At 42.1% G+C, this 19,014-nt stretch overlaps 1 protein-coding gene across 4 annotated transcripts in view; it reads right to left on the bottom strand.

Moving 5' to 3' along the window:
• The window catches only part of osbp2b (oxysterol binding protein 2b), a 40,111-nt gene extending 22,234 nt beyond the window's left edge, over positions 1–17,877 (bottom strand). Inside the window, exons 1-3 of one of the 4 annotated variants that reach the window (XM_068604636.1) lie at positions 17,502–17,877; positions 13,625–13,672; positions 11,732–11,940 (exon numbers count right to left, since the gene is read on the bottom strand). In XM_068604636.1, the coding sequence (XP_068460737.1) occupies positions 11,732–11,940; positions 13,625–13,672; positions 17,502–17,659 (415 nt within the window). In that variant the 5' untranslated portion in view covers positions 17,660–17,877. Of the gene's footprint in view, positions 1–2,691; positions 2,775–11,731; positions 11,941–13,624; positions 13,673–17,501 lie in introns of those variants that run through there. The other 3 variants (XM_068604637.1, XM_068604638.1, XM_068604639.1) reach the window with 3 other exon arrangements.
• Between the last annotated feature and the right edge of the window lie 1,137 nt (positions 17,878–19,014).

Genomic DNA, 19,014 nt, shown 5'->3' with positions numbered 1-19,014 from the left:
GTACAGTAATTGCTCATGAATCAGAATCAGATTCAGCTTTAAAGGCCATGTACATTTACACATTCATGGAATTTGATGCCAGATTCTGCGCTTCGTACTTGTGTACTTGAACTTACACGTGCAGACCAACGTAATGCACTAACACCCAAAAAAGGCTCACTTAAAAAAGGTATATTTGTTAACATCTTCTGGAAATCAAATCCACTTTTTAAATATTATTTACAGTTGCCCTTTTTCTGAAATAGACATGCAATGTATTCACATTGATTCTCTCCATATCATAGTTGAATACTATGTTCAGATTGCATAATCCGACGCGGATGTATTCATCCCAGCACTAGGATGATGTTAACATTGAGACAATACAAATCTATCAACCGTCAGAAGTTTCAAGAAGTCTCGAGTTTTGGATGACTGTCACTGTCTCTTCTTGAACGCCTTGATAATGTGGGTCAGTAACACGGGAACACAGCTAGATTGTGATCCATCATACTAATTGTCCCGGTGCCAGCGCTGTGAGACAATGAGCCACTCTGACAACTCTTAATAATGTATGCAAGATGTGTAGAGAGACTATTTTCAGAGTATTTGCATCTAAGGAGGGATACAAGTAAAATGTAAACTAAGTACAAAATTATTAAATATTGAACTGTATTTATCACAATTTCTGGGATCAATACAGTACAAGAGGCAGATTTTGTCTGTAGGTCTATTAGTCATTTTACAAGGAGTATATATATATATATATATATATATATATATATATATATATATATATATATATATATATGACTAGAGGACTTTCACTATTGCATGGTCACTTCAATGTAATTAGACAGAAGTCATTAAATGTTTGAAGCACAAAAACTGCAATCAGGTTTGTCAGCATTCATCTTTACGTAAAGTTACTTTCTGTCGCTATCCTCTTCTATTTTTCATGAATCCCAAATTCCTGCCTAAAACTGGAGCATTGCTTTCCTGACAGTGGTAATGACATGGCTGTAAACCAGATATAATTGTTTGGCATGTGTGAGCCTCCCGGAGTGCTCCATCATGGGAAGCCGCGACATTGTACGGCGTCTTATTATTCCGGCTGTTTTATGTGGTACTTTTTTAAGCAGTGGCCCAGTTGGAACTGACGCTCTGCACTTTACTGAGCTGAAGTGGTTCCTACTGGCCCCATGCCAACACTTAGCAATTGTTACTGAACTCTGCACAACTAATTTACATTTAACTGTTCTACCAAAAACTGTCTTTATTTCGACCGCAACGGAGGGTGATTTTGTCGCTTGGTGAAAAACAGAGGGCTCGGATTTAAATCCACACAGTTAATCTCACAAGTTTGTTTCGTGTAGATATAAATTTTTTCGTTGTAGGAATAGCTACAACAACTAGTTGTTTATGGACATGGGTACAATGAAGAAGTCAATCTCGAATCATTTTAAAAGGTTCATTGTTTTAAAACAGGGTCAGCCCAACTTGTTTTATGTTGAAGCCGTTTGACAAGAAGAAAGTGGCCAAGAACTACTCATCTATAATATTACTAGTTACATGTATTCACATATCATAACACAATACTCATCCAAACAAGCATGTTTCATGTCAGTATATTTTCAGTATCCATGTTACAGATTTAAACATGTCTTCGGAGGCAATGCCCGTATAAATAAAACTATTATACACAATATCAAAGCACTTTCATACAAACATACAGGATACTATTATGAACGCTTTTAACCTATCACACTATGTTGTGACGCTATAAGAGACCAGCTGGTACTACTGTGTAAAGTCCTTGGAGGATTTCAGACTATTTGATCAATGTTCAGAGTTGTCATTTTCTTTGTGTAACTTAATTACATCTCATTATGGCTTATACCACGAATGCCAAACTCATTTCAGTGACAAACAGACAAACTGGGGAGGTGAAGAGACAGAATAAAATGGGCAGTGAGGGGAACATGTGAGTCAACCCATTTTTCGTTGTTCCTGCAAGTGCATAAAAAAATTAATATATATATATATATTGTATATATAATGTCCATACATACTGTATGTATATATTGTCCTATACATACTGTATGTATAAATGTATATCCTCTATAGATATTCAATTAAATCAAAACAAATCCTATGAATCTGTAGTCCTTTACGACTCTCACCACTCTACTTGTTGTCACATTTGCAATTTGGGACTCTGAGAAATACAGCAAGTCATATTTCACACTTTCAGATGGTGCAATGAACTATACGCACAGTATGCAAACACAGATGCACATTGCCAATACAACACGTAAGCCTGGCAGACTCAGACTGATCCATATGCAAATGTCAGGTGGAGCAAGCGCAAAGAAGAGGGAGGAAATGAGTCTGAGTGAGAGCAGCACAGGAGAAAGAGGGGATAGGGAGAAGGGGACTGCATGCAGTGAGGAGTGCAGACGAGAGGACACACTGCTCTTTTCACAGCATGAGGCGCTGCATTGTTGAGGGAGACTGCAGTGATGTGAGCATCCATGCCGACAGATGACAGATGCCAGAGAAAAGAGAACGAGCGAGACGGATGGAGGAATGACAGCTAACTCTCAGACACATGATGAGGAGGAGATAGCAGGATGCGGACCGTTTTGTCATGGGACAGATGGAGAGGAGTGTGACAGCTCCTTGCTAATGTTTAGCCATAGCTGTACTGACCCTGGTTGACTTTACTGAGGCAGCCCGAGTTGCAGAGGGAGCGGACCGTCCCCGCCTCCCAGCAGCCCCGGCCCTTCATCCCACTCTCTGCAGGCCTGATCCCACTCCACGCTCCCCGAGACGCAGCGTTGCCCTTGGCCTCTACATAATCCCAGCGAGAAGGGGGCAGAGGCAGCGACTTTCCCTGTTCAGCATTGCAGCGTGCACACACATACATGCATACTCACACGCGTACATACAGTGCACAGACAGGGGAGCGATGCAGGCGCTCCCTCGTGTAATTCCTATCTCCTCTCGTGCATTGCTTCGCTTGCTTCCGGAAACTCACGGGATACACACATTCAGAGAGCTCGGCACATTTACAATTCTCCTGCACATGCTTCCCTCAGTGCAGTGCAGACTGGTAAAGAGAGGGAGGGCGGGAGGGAGGAAGGGAGGGAGGGAGAGAGAGAGTGAGTGAAGCAGCGAGGAGATAGAACTCTGCAGCCAGCAGTCATCAACACATCTAAGACCAGAATGCATTGCTGCTTTTCGTAGCCTGACAGAAAAAGCTAACTATTTCAGGAAATGGCAGCGATGGTATTAAGTAATGGTTATGTCACTTTGAAATTATACCAGAAGGAGATTATGTATGATGAGACACAGAGGATGAAAAGATTTTAGATTAAATTTCAATATATTGACTCAGAGTGGTGCTTCTAAACCAAGGGCAAAAGGGCAAATAAAACATCCTTCCAATGACTAGTTCCTCTCCTGACACGATTGACACGTCCTTCCTCTGTTATCTTCTCAGAATCTCTTCATAGTGCTGAACACCAGCTGCTGATGGACCACTTTAAATCTGATCTCCTGCAGACGGGTCAGTGTCACTGAACCAAGACAGGAGTTATATATGTATATATATATATATATATATATATATATATATATATATATATATATATATATATATATATATATATATATATATACATATAATATATATGTATATATATACACACACTACCGTTCAAATATTTGGGGTCATCCAGACAAATGTTAAGTTACTTTATTTTACTTCAGTTACCTTCATCTGACCCTCTATACACCTATGTACACATTTAAATAAAAAAAAGACAATTACATTAACAATAGTCATTTACCACATAAGCAATGCATAGAGTGTATTTCGGATTCATTTAACATTATCGTCAGTGAAAAAAAAACTTTTTGAACGGGAGTGAATATATATATATATATATATATATATATATATATATATATATATATATATATATATATATATATCCTCAAGTTAACTGTAGACTTCTGTGAAATGACAAGCTATAATAATAGATGTATAAAAATGTGTGATTGAACTTTTTGTTTTACACGTACAGTTTGATACAGTTTGCAAGAGTTTGGTCTCTTGCAACACTTAACAATGGAAGCCAGTTTAATGATTTGTATATCATTTTGTTTATAATGTAGGAAAGGAAGACATTTTCTTATGAATCACACATCTAGTTATTAGCTTAAAGTGATCAGTAATGCTAATAATACCTCTGGGCCAGGGCTTCAAGCAAAGCATGAGCTGTCACGGTTGCCTGATGCAAAACAAATTCCTTCTTCTACGGGCACCAACATGGATGAAATGTACAGAATCAGCTGTGAAAATTTGGCCAACAGCAGACAGACTCCCTCCTTTGATTGAAAGCGGCTACAGTACTACATGCTAGTCTGCTGTTCCTTACGTGTTGCAGCGATTCTGTAAAATACCTGACAACAGCAGAAACAGGTAAGCGGGGGTGAGAGAAGTGCTGACAAGGAAAGATTGTTGGACAGTAAATAAATAACTTCCCCTAAATGTCCCGGAGCATGTTCAAGACGGCGCCGAAGCATGAAACCTCAATTAATTTCATACTTGACCTTCATCATTGCTTTTCTTGAATACAGTAACAGCCCTGACTGGTGAATACAGCAGGCTCTGTATGTGTATCTGGGTTTTTTGGGTGTATTTTGAAACTTTTTGAATAGTCTGTATTTTCTTTTTATCTTTTTTTTTAGTCATAACTCCTGATGTTAAGCACTTTGGGCTATATTTTGTGTATGAACATTATTGTTGTGATTACAGTGTTGTTATCTATGGATTAAGCTGAGATAAATACATCTCAATCCCATGTGGTGCTGAATGGTCAGTTAATAGAACTGGATATATATTTGTAGCACACACTACAGTATCTATAGTTAGACTGTACCTTCAGGTAGCAACAGTTTGCATACTGTAAAATAAATGGGATTTAAATTGCATCTAAATTATATTAACAGCATTTCCCTTTTAGAAGATGAAACATTACAACAAACACAGCACTCTTTTAAATATATGTGACTCCGGTCTATACAATATTATCTCCATGAGAGGAATCAACTTTTAAAAATGCACTGGAATCTAGAGAGAAACCTAAGTTGCTCCAAAATATCAAATGATATTCTTCTGCAATCCCAAATTTCAGCAGAAGCTCAGCCCCACATTTCCCTGTAGTTTCACTGGAGCACACAGACAAAGGCATCTGAAAGACACACAGAAGTGAACGGGGCATTTCAGGAGCAGGAGTTACAGTTGCATTAAGCCAATTACTGCATAAAGATCTAGGAACCCAAACACTGCACAGCCTGAATGCACAAGAGCTCATTAAAACCAGTTCAACCCTCCCAAGAAAAATGTTTCATCGTGGGAAGCAAGTCCTTTTAACAGGAAAATGACATTCTGAGTTCTAGACCTTTTGAAACATTATGCTGCGTCCATTCCAGCATTTGCCATATGAATACTATTGATCAATGCCAAAAGGCCGCATTATGTGTCATTGAGCCAACAGAAGACCATCTAATGGACTGACGCTCCTCTCGTTGTGAAAACAACCCGCTTGTCTAGAGGAGGTGGAAGATCTTTAATTAACCACAAATGTAAACCTTAAGAGGGATCGCTTCCTGCGTCAGCCTGCACTGACTCATAGTGGAGACCGCATGCATCTGCTTGATGATTTAGCTATCACAAACAGTTACAACATTCATGTCAATGCTCCACAATGCAGAGGAAAATTATAGTTGACTCTCAACATGCTGAGGCAACGAATCATCGCTTAGTCATCGCCGACAAATAAACTCTTTGTGCTACGAATAAAAGTCCTTACGGTGTTGTGAATAGAGATACTACTTAGATATTAACTATTAGCAATAAACACAACCAAATGTGTCCATGGTAGCCGACCAGAGCTGCAGAGACGAGCAGTGTATTGAACATTTGCTCAATGTCACATATCAAAACAATAACAGTCAATTTTAGTAGAGTCTGGTTTTAACACTGAGGTTTAAAAAAAATAATTTGAATGCCATGAACTTAATTTGCAGTGTAATCTTTTTCATGTTACATATCTGTGTCTTTAAAGATTTGAAACTTGCCTTGCAGTTGAACAACACTTACAAACCTCCTTATCTCCGCCAGGCGTCACCCTGGGGAGAGGTCATGTGTTTCGTCGTGTGTGTCACTTTTGTGAGTCCGTGACCGAGTGTGCACCTCTGTGTTTCATGAATGCGGCCAACTTCACCTTCCGCTGCAGCAAATATTTTGGGACCCCAGTTATGGCTGCATGCTCAGGGATCTCTCGTGGCTGCGGTGACTCACACTTTCTCAAAACCTTTTTCACTGCCGGTGTTATACTGCCATTGGCTGCCTCTACTGAGTGCACCTTTGTAGTTGCAGCAATGGTTTAAAAAAAAAAACATAGACAAAGGAAAATTCTCAGTGTCAAAAATGTAAAATACTACAATATTTATCACGATATAATGTACCAATTATTATTTTGTGAACTGATTTAACAAACAGCTTAGTATCAGCTGTCCTCACTAGTGTCACTTCTTATCCATCGTTCTTACAATTCATTATCAAGTCAAACACATAACTTTTTTCCTCTGAGTTTGGGTAAAAGGGATCCTTCATTAAAACAAAAAAAGATCATCACTCACTGTCCATTGCATAAAAAATACCAGAAAGATAGTTTAAACTAATCATGCTCACATAGAATGAGCTTCTTACTGTTTTGGCTTTTCAACAAAAACAGTATCAAGCCCACTGGAAAATTCTTATAGTTGGCATAAGGAGCTTAACCTGACCAGCAAAAAAGAAGAAAAAAAACACAGAAAGCCACCCCGAGGATGAAAAAGGAGGAAACTGAACCTCTATTTTCATAGCTGTCCGCTTTGCACTACATTTAACTAATTTAAGATTTAATGACCTGTCTGTATCTGATATTCGCAATTTCTCAACCTCTCTTGACTGCTGATTAAGCAGAAAAGCTACAGAGCGAGCGACAGGGAGAAAATGTGGGTGTCAACTGTCTGGGCTACAGTGTAAGCCTGATGATTAATTCAAGTTTCATGCAGCATGCAGCCCCCAAAGAGCAGACAAAAATCACAGTACAACAAAGGATGGCACAATAATCCCAGTAAAGCAGCGTGGATCCTATAACAATGCAATGCTTTAAAAACGCTGTTCACAGACAGTTTGAGTCAGGATTAGCATCATCTATATATCCATTCAATATTAATAGTCTAATACCAAGATAGCCATGTCTAAGACAAGAGGCCAATACAAGCACAATATTCAAACCTAATTATCTTTCTCTCTCTCTCACACACACACACACACACACACACACACACACACACACACACACACACACACAGTATTAATAACAAGCGGCAAAGAAAACACATCATAGTTTTCCATTCTCGTGTGGCCTCTGTTTAAAGAATTTTTCCAGTAACCTCACAATAGATGAAAACTACACCTGTAACCATAATGAGTGTCTAAATCAAAGACTGCAACTGCTTTATCCCTCAAACCACGTATGCAGAGTAATGGCAGGGAGATATTTGCGATTAAACCTCAGCAAGAACGAATGCGGTGAAAAAGAAAGCCGTTTTAATGCCATTGCATGATAAAATGAGATTAAAGCGCCATCCCTCACCTATTGGTGGGACGACTTAGAGTCCACTTAACATACATAGGCCTTGTGTGGTCTCAATAAACAGTAGGACAAAATGTAGATTTGGGAGAGAAAATGCCCAGCAGCCAGGCAGCAAGCCCAGTGAAACAGGACAAAGTCTATGAGCATGATTATTTGCTAATGTGTCGAATACATTGTAAGAAAAGCAAACGCATAGATATGATGGGGTTTCAAAGAGCAAGTCAGATCGGAGGCAGGTGGGGGGAAGCGGGGTGGCATGTAACTCCAAGATCGATGGTGGGTGAAATGTGCAGATCATGGAAGGAGTGTGAGTTCCGAGGGTTCAAATCCATTAAGACACAGCCAGGGTTTGACTTCACAGGGACACTTGGCTGTTACATTCAGAGTCAAGAAACAGAAAAGGAAGACAGAAGTTGAATATGGCTGGGAAAAAAAGAGATAGAAAGGCACCCAGAGGATCATTATAACTAGAGACTAACTCCGGTCTATTTGTCTCCATCTCTCTTGTCATTGGGGAGCAAATCAACCTTTGCCACCACACACTTTTACATCCAACGCAAACAAGGAAAAGTCAAGCGAGACTCAGCCGATCTGCAGCAGAACTAACTGATGATGAGCATGCCATCTGTCATTTCACAACATCTTTTACTGAGCTCAGAAAGTAGTGCAGGTGAGAGAGTGCAGTACGTTAAAAATGCATTTTGCTCCATTTAGATTAAATACAGTAGGTGTGAATCTCAGCTTCATTTATTTTGATCCATCATCAGAATATATTTGTGACTTTATTGGTAAATCATTATCTTTGACATGTACAGTCTTAACCCGAGTGCCCGACCCGACGCAGAGAGAATAATCCATACTACTCCTCAGCCAGTATTTACCAATATAATGTTATATAAGCTCCAATGTGTAAACACAGCTGCAACCAATCATTTAAACCATGTTCATGTTTGTGTGCAATCTTTGCACACAAACATACACCCACATTCCTGAGCATCCCGCAAATAAAAGAAAGCCGGATACTTACAGGAGGAAAACTGTGCCTTATTCCGTCTCTATTTTTCCCTCCAGACTTTGCAGGACAATGACAACGTTTTAAGCAAAGAGAAGAGTGAAAAGGGAAGAGTTGGAGAAAGCAGTAGGTCATTCCATTCAGAATAAGAAAAAAACCCACTGGATGAAAAGGAGAGTAAATGGCTTACTGAGGGAGGAGGAGAGAGAAAGAGGGAGAGGGGGCGGGAAAACCAGATAGCGAAGGAGAGAGGGTGACTGAAAGAAAGAGGAAGAGCTAGTGCTGGAGCGAATGAAGGGGGGGAAACAGCGATACAGTCAGGACCAGGAGGGATGGGATGAAAACGACAAAGGAAGCTTGTTTGAGAAAGCCGTCCTAATAATATTCTGTTTCATGACTATGGATAGAGCTCTACCTTTTACAGTTAAGGGAAAAAGCTTTGATGTGAAATAAAACTAGAGAAGAGAAAGATACATGAAAAGTGGCAGAGAACAAAAGCACAAGCAAGAGGATAAATGTAAATATTTGAAGTAACTGAACCACGACTCGGAAATCATGTGACTACCGGTTTACTCACATAACCAGAGTCAGTTCAGGTGAAATGTCCCTGAAGGACAGTCAGATTGACTTACTGGATGCTGAAGCAGATCAACACACTGTTTGAGAACTCAAGATACACATCAGCTTGCATGCTCGGCACATCAGGGTCAGGTGCAGGAAGAAAGCCCCTTCTATATAAGAGATATGTGGCTGCTGGTGTTACTGTCGAGCTCAGCTGCATCTGTCTGAACTGAACTGATCCAGAGAAACCACTAACTGGATGACTCGTTCCAGCATTTATATGAATTTCTCAATGTTGGCTCCAATCTTCACTAGACCTTCACAATTTCCATAAAAAAAAGAAGAAAATCACCATCCAAGCACATTTTCACTCGCGTTGAATTCATATAGGAACTGAATTTCAAGGTTGCAAATTTAAACCAGCACTGGAACCAGTGATTCAACGGGCTGTGAGCTCACTTTCACAAACAGTGGCAGGAACATGGAAGGCAAACGCACGAGATGTTGAAGTGAAGGCAAACACTGCCACCTGCAGGCACTAGCTTCAGGAAACTGTTAGAAATGCAATCGAAACCTTAATTAGAACAAGGCACACTCATGAAAGGACAGACAATTTACAAGAGAAGGCTTCTAAATGGAAAGACTGCAGATGTGACACCAGTACTAATGAGAAATTCAGGTAAGTGATTCAGGGTTCAGGTCAGTCATACCCAGACAAAGAGCGATTTGAGATTTCAGCTAAAACAACATGCTTCTCGGGCTTAGATGAAACCCAGAGATGGTAAAAAAAACCAACAACAAGCTACATCAAGGTTATCAAGTTATAACTTTGGGCATCATCTACACACATGATGGGCCTTGAGTTTACACTCTGAGGACACAGAAGCTCTTTACTCCTCTGACAGAAAGGAGGGCAGGTTAATGAATGCCACTGATCCATGTTTCCTTACACTGTGTACAGAAAGAGGTGCTGTGAAACAGTCTGACTGCGAAATTATAGTAATTCCCTGATGTATGAAATATTCCTCTCACTTGCATAACAGACATTTGTCTGTAGACGGACTCACGCAGTGTCCCTTTTCTCACATTCTCTTTCTCCCACAGATAGATTAGCTGTGAAAGTAGATGTTCAACAAATACAAAGACACACACCTATTCTTTCTCTAAGCTTTGAAGCAGTTACTAAGTCAAAGCTTTAACAAAATACAGTTAACCGCTTTAAAAAATAAACGTCTCATGCATGGCAGGAAATTATAGCGCTGATGCAATAATTACAACAGATTTAAAGTTGTGTGACAAAGTATTCAAGAGGTTCTTAATGACAGTGTTAAAATACACAAGGTGCCTTGAAGGCGACAGTAAACCTGGTGACAGATGGCATCAGACGGACTCGAGACAGCATCTTAGATACACAGAAGCAGGTGTCTTTGAGTGTTTTCCTGCAGTTGAATCTCAGTTTGCTAAAAATGGTGAAATGAAAAGCGTCAGTTTGCAGTTTCTATTGTATCACTGTTGGTCTGTGAGCAAGTTGTCTGATATCAAAACTGTATCAGAAAAAGCTGCTGTTCACTACATTTCAAACAGATACAGTACATTTTTACTTTTTTTGAAAAAAGGCATTAGCAACTACATTCTGAAACTGCAACCTTGAATGGGCCCAAAAGGGGAAACAAATTGTATTCATATCTGTATACTCTGTGCCTGATAAAATGCTATTTTTGTAAAGTGCAAGGTTTGTTCAACACATAGCTGAAGTAAACAAAGCAAGAAACATTACTGCCTTGCTTACTGGCAGTGGTGAGCAAAAAATAACTCACATTCTCCCACCGTCTATATTTAGTGATCTGACTTTCAAATTGAGGCCAGAGGAATACAGATCCAAGTCTCAGTCTCTGTAGACCCAGTCTGCAAAAGACTGGGGCAGAGAGGCTTTGTGATGATGCTGGGGTTAGAAGTGAAGAAACACGGTCCCCAAAGGCTGTTCCCACAGCCTTTGGCCTGCAACACCTAATACAACCATAGAAGAATACATTCCCTTGGAAAGCAGAGTGATCTGTTGTCAGGCTGAAAGGAAGCCCAGTTTCCACAGTACCATTAGCATATTCCAGTTTGTTTTTCAACTCGACCGAGCAGACGGCGCTGCCCTCTCCTGGCTCCTACTGGAATCTGAATTACATTAAAGAAGGAGGGCGTGAGAGGAAACAGCTGCTGGACTGACTGCTCGACCAGTGCTGAACACACCTTTCACCTTGGATCTTGGAACTAACTTGTATGCACTCTTGTATGTTTACCCAAGATTGTATCAGCCCTGCCTTTATTTACGAAGGTCAAATTCTGAATGCCGTGCAACTGAGTCTCAAGGGAGTGTTGGACTCTCACAGCTTGCACTTAGACTACAACAAGCATTCCGGTCATATTATATTTTCCATGTTAGAAGCTGCTCTCTCCAGTTGCCCCTTACCAGACTGATCGTTCATCATGCGGATGGCTTTAGCTTTAGCCAACTCCAGAGCTGTGACCCATCTCTGTCGCTCCACTTCTGTGCTAGCCTTCAGGTGGTACGTGCGGCCTCCACTGCTCAGGACAATGTTGCAGGCGTCCTCTGTGTCGATGTGTGCCGTGGCCAAGTTGATTGTGCCGCGGCACGTATGGGCCATCTCAGCCTGCGTCCTGCAACAAAATAACAGGCACAGAAAGAGACAGAGAGAGAAACAAGAAAGAGCTGAAGGACTTTTTTGTCAGTTAGAGTATAGCAGGTAGAGTAATACAATCGGCATTCCTATGGAAAATACGCACAAGCAGGGAGGCAAGGAGGGCCAGAGAAATGCCACAGAATATATATATATATATATATATATATATATATATATATATATATATATATATATATATATATATTCACTTTGAAAGCCAAGCAGCAGTGGAAGTACTTGGTTATTTCTCTTTTCACATGCACCTTCTTTGTAGCACAATCATTCATTCATAATACCTAAAGCTGTATCAGCGTAAAAAAAAGATTGGATGCGTTTTAATTTACTCGGTGTGGCCTGCCTGCCCTGCTGCAAGTGTGCTGAATTGTGGGTATTCTGTGTAGCCTCCACTCACACCAACTGTTGCACAGTCAGTGGGCCACAGTGTAGATAACAAGGCCATTGTCTGCCTCCAAGCCTCTGTAGCAAGCAAAACCAAACAACGAATAACAGCGTGAACAAAGAGAGAACAGAGTGTGAGAGCTGTTAAAAAAAAGAGAGATAGCGGGGAAGAGAGCCAAAGCAGCAGAGCAAGAGATTAGAACAAAGAGCAAGGGCAAGAGTATTGTACGTCTACTGTACGCACTGTGTAAGTCTCAGCCAAAATGTATAAACGGTATGTTTCCAAAAACATCTTCCAATAACACATCTGTAGCAAAAATTTTGATAATGTTACTGTAACTAGAAAAAATGAAAGCCAAACAAACGGATTGTGTGGTGGGAAGCTGGCTGCCTGTCATTCTGTCAAGTTAAGCTGCAGAGCAAAGTCCCACAGAGAGCTGAGCGTATGCAGGTCTCCACTCCAGCCACAGACAGCTGATCTTGCTGATTAACACTCTCAACCAGCGAGCAGCGACTAATCAGCAAAAACACATGCTGTGGTGGTGGTTTCAAATGAAACAACCACATCCTCAACCCCCAGTGTCACATGATTGCCCATCCACACGCTTAGAAACAGCACACCTTGAAGCATGCAGCCATGCAATCATGTGGATGCGTCTGCCTGTGGGTGCTGCTCACGCCCGTTCCTCCATCCTTAGTGAGCAGCTGCCTCAGCAGCCTTAAACCTTAAACCTGATCCAGTCTCTTTTGACACTGACAATGTGGCTGACGCCTTATTAAGTCAGAAGTTGAAGTACATTTTAAGTTCTGCCAGGCCGTGATTTCCCACACAAACTGCTTCTACTGGCTGAAGTCACGTCTTGTTATAATGCCAATCCAGAACAAGCACTACAGTGTGCCACTCTCCTGCCGGGGCTCCGTACACATCAGTTATGTCGACGAGATCGCACCGGGGCCATGCAAAGCTGTGCCGAGACCAGTTTTCAGCCTTGCCGAGCCTGAGCTAAGCTGCAGAGTCCTGGGTGTAAGTGGGTCAACAAACCGAGGGTGCCGCTGATGAGTGAGAGGAGACCCACACTGATCGCTCCGGCCCTGTGGGAAGGCGAGGCCATGCAAAGGCCATGAAATATACAGTCAACAAAACTACAGAAGCTGGGGAAGAGAGACTACAGGAGCATTAAGGCACTAGTAGGGGAAGGTGAGTGGGGGCAGCTGAGGACATGAGAGAGGGTCCTGCATGAGCTAGGAGAGCATCGCTTTACCTGTCAGTCCCATGTGCACATATCCTCATAAAACACAAATCCACCGATCTGGAGCATGTAATGACAGAACAACAACGAGTGAACAACACAGAACAGACGGCCGTAAGCATGAGGAGACATACACAGACAGGCAGAGGAAATAGGACACAGTACCCAGAGCATGAGAATGTAGAGCTGAAATATCACAAGACATGGAGAGAGAGAGAGCCAGCGAAACGCTGGGCAACGTGTTGTGCTGAAGACAGAGAGGAAACATGAGAGAAGGAAACCAAGGCAATGATATTGCAACATGGACGGCATGACAGGGCTCGCTGAAAGACTGAGACAGTGAGACGGCGAGAATGTGGCCAAAACTCCCTGCTCTCGCGTACACACACAAACATAGGTGTACGCACACGTGCTCGCACACACGCACGCACACAAACACACACAGTAGCCTTGTGCTAAGGCCGACTAAGAGCATCATAACAAGATTAGATCGCAGCATCCACCTCCCTTGCTCCAGTCATTCCTCTGATGTGCCACTCTAACCGGGTTCAGGCCAGGCTCTACCCTCCAGATGGGACAAGGTTGGCAAGCTCACCACTATACCGCCACGCCTCCCTGCACCCAGCAGCCGAATGTACCCCCGCAGTAACACAATAACCTGACTTTTCAAAGGGACGCAAATGGAATCGAACCCCTATGAGCACTTAAACTGATACTATCTGGCTCCTATCCTGCAGCTGAGAAAACATGGCAGGCCTACGAAAGTCAAGGCTGGATTCACTGATATGGCAGCTCCAATTGCACTCAAAGCTTTAACACCTCGTAATCTCCCCTAAAGCACCAAGGTGGATTTCCTTTACTTTAAGAGTATTACATTTGGGAGGAAAAGTCAATTAAGAAATTAAAAATGAAAGAAGTTCAATGCGGGACGGAGGACAGAGATTGTGTCACATGTCCTGATGAGAGTTGCTCAGTGAGGCCATTTTGGATCTAAAGTAAAACAGATGACACACAAGGCTGATGTTGTATAAAAAACAGCTTGCCTTGCAATATCAGGGCCAAAATTAATCAATAGCCAGTTCAATGTCGAATCTCTGTAAAGCTCATTACACTTTAACAGGCCGAAGTGCTGAGTGTGTCAGTCTGCCCACAGAGTAAAAGCATTGATTATGGCTCTCCATCGCCCTTTGGCTTCCCAGCAACACGTTAGAGAACTACACCTTGGCTTTAACATCAGCGGACCTTGGGGAATGAAAGGGATCTCTCAGGTTATTGGCAAGACCGCTACACGTCAGCCTCTATTGATTTATCAGTAATACAAACTAATCTTTAAAAAAAGGGGAAACAAACACTAAATACTGCAAATCAAACAACTGGTCAATGAACATTGGGCTACATCTAATGACAGATGTGGGCTTTAAAGTGCAGCTTCCTGTGATAATAGAGATTAATCAATTATGTAAAGTCTATCCATCAAATCCTAAAATGTATGTACTTACATACATTTATTAAAAGTGTCATTAATAAATCCTTAAAAAGGAGCTTACAGATCACCACAGAAATACTGAGAATGTTGTTGTACACAAAGTGGAAGAGCAACCGCTAAACTTAACTGTTATAATACTGAGTGGCAATCGTGAGGCTATTTAAAGCTAGCATATTTTCTGCATAATTGCCTCATAATTGTAGGACAAGACCAAAAAAATTCTGCAGAACACAATAATCACTTGACATGCCAAGACGACAGTTTAATTAACATGCTGTCTCATTTTTCTGACTGCTACTCTTTCACTTCCCTCTCAAAGAAGTGAAGACAGTCGGCCAGAGGAGGCACACTAAGCCGAAAGTTGTCAGCCAGGAAGACAAAAGCAGACGGATGACTCGTGCGCCTTACCGTCTCTGTGCTCAGAGGAAGTCGGGCTACCTTTACTTCACGGAAAACAGTCCCCTTGCAACATAATGGACTAATAATAGAGGGTAGAGGCAACAGGCCTCTTTCCTTTCACGACTATCTCAGGCACGACTAACGCTTTGGCTTCTATACCTACGTATCAAACAGCACTGCTGACAAGAGAAGACAATAGAGTGTTGTGTTAAGTCTGTAGCAGGGGATGAAATGGGCTCTGAATGTGGTTTTCATCATATTTTTACAAATACTGACAAGAATTCCTACAGTAGAGTGCAGAGTACAGTGAATCCCTTCCTACTTCATCGTCGATTATGCTCTCGACATTTGAAAAGACAATTATCCCATAGGAATAAGCCTCATGTCATATTTATAATTGATATAACTGCAAGAATTCACAGTTTGCCATTACACATTAAACTTGAAGAAGTTTTTATAAAAAATGTGTTTTATCATATCTGATTTGTGAAATAACAATTATCCTTGAGGTTCAGCTTGGAGTCACATTAGTTATTCTTATTACTGAAAGCAATTACAGTTTGCAATATCATATTAAGCGAGAACTTTTTTTTTAATATCATATCTGATTAGTGAAACCACTTAAACTTAAAGACAGCTTTGACAAATAGTAATGTTAGTAGATGAAGGTTAACTCAGTGCGCCTTCATTCTCCCTGTGAACCATTTAATTTAGAAAACGGTGTCAGACTGGGTGAATAACAACAAATACAATATTTCTCCTTTTATGTTGACCATACACAGGTGGTTCAGGGCTTCTTGTGTCATACCCGTCTCATTGGGTTTATGGATATTCTGGAAAACAGAGACACTTTGGAATTGAACTTAATGGGAATGAGTAAGTTTAGAGAGGTCAAAATGCTTGTGTGACCCAGGAGACAATACAGCAGAGTTGTTGAATGTTGCCAACAGTACAAAGGTTAAAGCAAGAAGGATGGTTCAACATGCTAGAAGAGCCCAGCAATGAAAGCCATGAAAAGTAGTGCCTCTGAGCTCCTCTGTGACTAAATGATCACAGTTCAGAGGCTGGCTCAGGCGGATGAACTGAAATGAAGGTGGAGCTAGAAGTTGCACTATTGTCCCACTGCTGTCCCCCAGACCATGTGACAGTTAATGCACAGGCTGTATTAAAATTATATTTGCAATACATATGTGGTTGCTGCTGTTGAAGAAATGAAGGTTTGCATACATTTTACACTTTCAATCGAGCAATACTCAATTTAAGTTGCCTGTATAACCTACACAGTCTAACAATCACACCTCCAGAATATACAGGAGTCTAGCTGACTAAGCAGCTCTACGAGGCCTTTATAGCGTCGCAACACCTGTGGACACGTGACTCCCTCACAAGAAGAAGAAGCAACTGAGCCACAGGTGTTGTGCTTCTGTTTAACTCGTTAATGTGCAGCGAGCAACTGCGTGATCAAAGTGAAGACAGAAATCATCATCATCATCATGATGATGATGAACATCTCTCACATCCACGTAATCTCTTTACAGTCGTCCTACGACGTGACTTTGGCTGAGTGATGTTTGTTGAATGAATACATTAAATTCTAGAAAGAAAAGGAAAAAAAAAGACACGACGTTCAAAACGAATATAATGTGAGACGATGACGACTGATTATTGGGACGTCGCCTCCACGCTGAGAGGACTCAGCGCCTCCGAGGGTCGGACCGGAGGCTGAGGCTAGCTAGCTAACGTCTACGGTCCCAACAGTCGCCACAAGTCGCCACAAGTCGCCACTTTACGAGTTGTTGACGCCTCGTTGCTCTGTCGGCCGTGTGCCTGGCTCGTTGTGTCCGCAACACGCAACCACTCAGAGTAAGACCCGCCACGGTCCGCGTGGAGCCCCCGGCCCGCGAACCGGGGTCCGTCTGACAGCTAGCTGTAGCCCCGACACAGAAACACGACTCCCCCGGTCGGCGACACACAACATCGCTCACTGCGTCTGAAAACATGTACCTGTAATATGACAGCAGGCCGTTGCTGAGGACAAACCATCGCCGCTGGTATCCTTTCAGATAGTTGGTCCACTTAAAAAGCCAGCCTTTGTAAGTGTCCGAGCCCGGAGCCGGGGCCGCGGCAGAAGCGGACGCCGAGCCCTTCCCTTGCTCGCTCATCCTCCGCCGCACGCACGCCGAAGGATGCGGGATGAACCGGGGGGACAGCGGGGGACAGGGACACGACCCCACCGGGACACTACGACCGGGGCTGAGGACGTCGGCACCGACGGACGCGCTGGGTCAGCTCTAGGGCGAGAGAGACCACCGTGAACCCCTTCTCACATGACGCCGGAATGGACACCAAAGGAAGGAGAAGTGATGCCAAGACACTTCGCTGATGCAGACTGCAGAGGATTCAGAGCACAGAGCTGGACGGGGTAGAAAAGACACATACACGGCTCCACATGAGAGATGATCGGTCTGTCACTAAATAAACTGTGGCTTCTACGTCGACGGGGCCGAACAGTTTACAGCAGTCATTTAGGAGGGAGCGGCCACGAGCTGGCCGTTCATGAAGTGGGGATATGAGTGGAAATTGCCGCTCTATCAATTTAAGTCTATGATTTCAGACCTGCACCACGTGATGTTGTTATCCAGACATTCCTAAACATTTGACATGCGGTTTGGCTGATGATTTTAAACACAATACAGCTCACACATGAGCTGATAGATGTAGGACGCTGAAAGTTTGTAACGCATGTAATCCTAATTTTAGCATTGTCTTAATCGTATTATTAAAAGTAAGGAATGAAAAATGCAGTCACATTTGGGGTCACATTTGGGGTCACATGCTGAGTTATATGATTTGTGGCACATGGGAGAAGTTTACCTTTTGCCTTCGTTTTAAAATGAACCCTTTTCGGCAGGAGGGCAAACGTCCCCCATGGTGCTGTTCATTGGGATCCACGTGGGTCTTGATTACCCACAAGCTTGGATTATCTAGCAGGAAAATAGGAGCCCCAGACCTCCTGGTTACCCCAAATGTCCCAGGGTCACTGTTGATTCATCTTGGGTAGCTCGTTTTACATATTACTTAATCTTAAGACTGCATTTTAAATGAAACAAATGCTAAGAACATCAGTCGCTATTTCTGTGTATAATGTGCTTGTATGGTGCATATTACCAAATAAAACTGTTTAATCAAAAGGACCACAAAGCATTTGGAGGCGACAGGGTGCATGCACACAATGCACAAGGCCGTAGAGACGCGTGAAGGGGATTGATAATGGCACAGTAACAATGAGTTTGTCTCCACTCAATAAAAGGTTAATGTGGCCACAGGAGAGGGAAGATTATCCAAAAAACTGTCAGCCAACCATCAATCAGCAACGCATGCAGTACGGCACCATGGACAGTGCTGAGATAATGACTCAGTTAATTAAATAATTTGACTCTCACAGGATAATATTGAATCTCATTATCATTCTGCCACTGTACATGATGAGTAGATTAGTTATTACACAGGGGAGATG

The sequence above is a fragment of the Clinocottus analis genome, unplaced genomic scaffold (assembly GCF_023055335.1).
Source record: "Clinocottus analis isolate CAN_PGR_092001 unplaced genomic scaffold, fCliAna1.0.p SCAF_7, whole genome shotgun sequence".
Classification (NCBI taxonomy): Eukaryota; Metazoa; Chordata; class Actinopteri; order Perciformes; family Cottidae; genus Clinocottus; species Clinocottus analis.
This window is presented reverse-complemented; position numbering and strand designations above follow the sequence as displayed.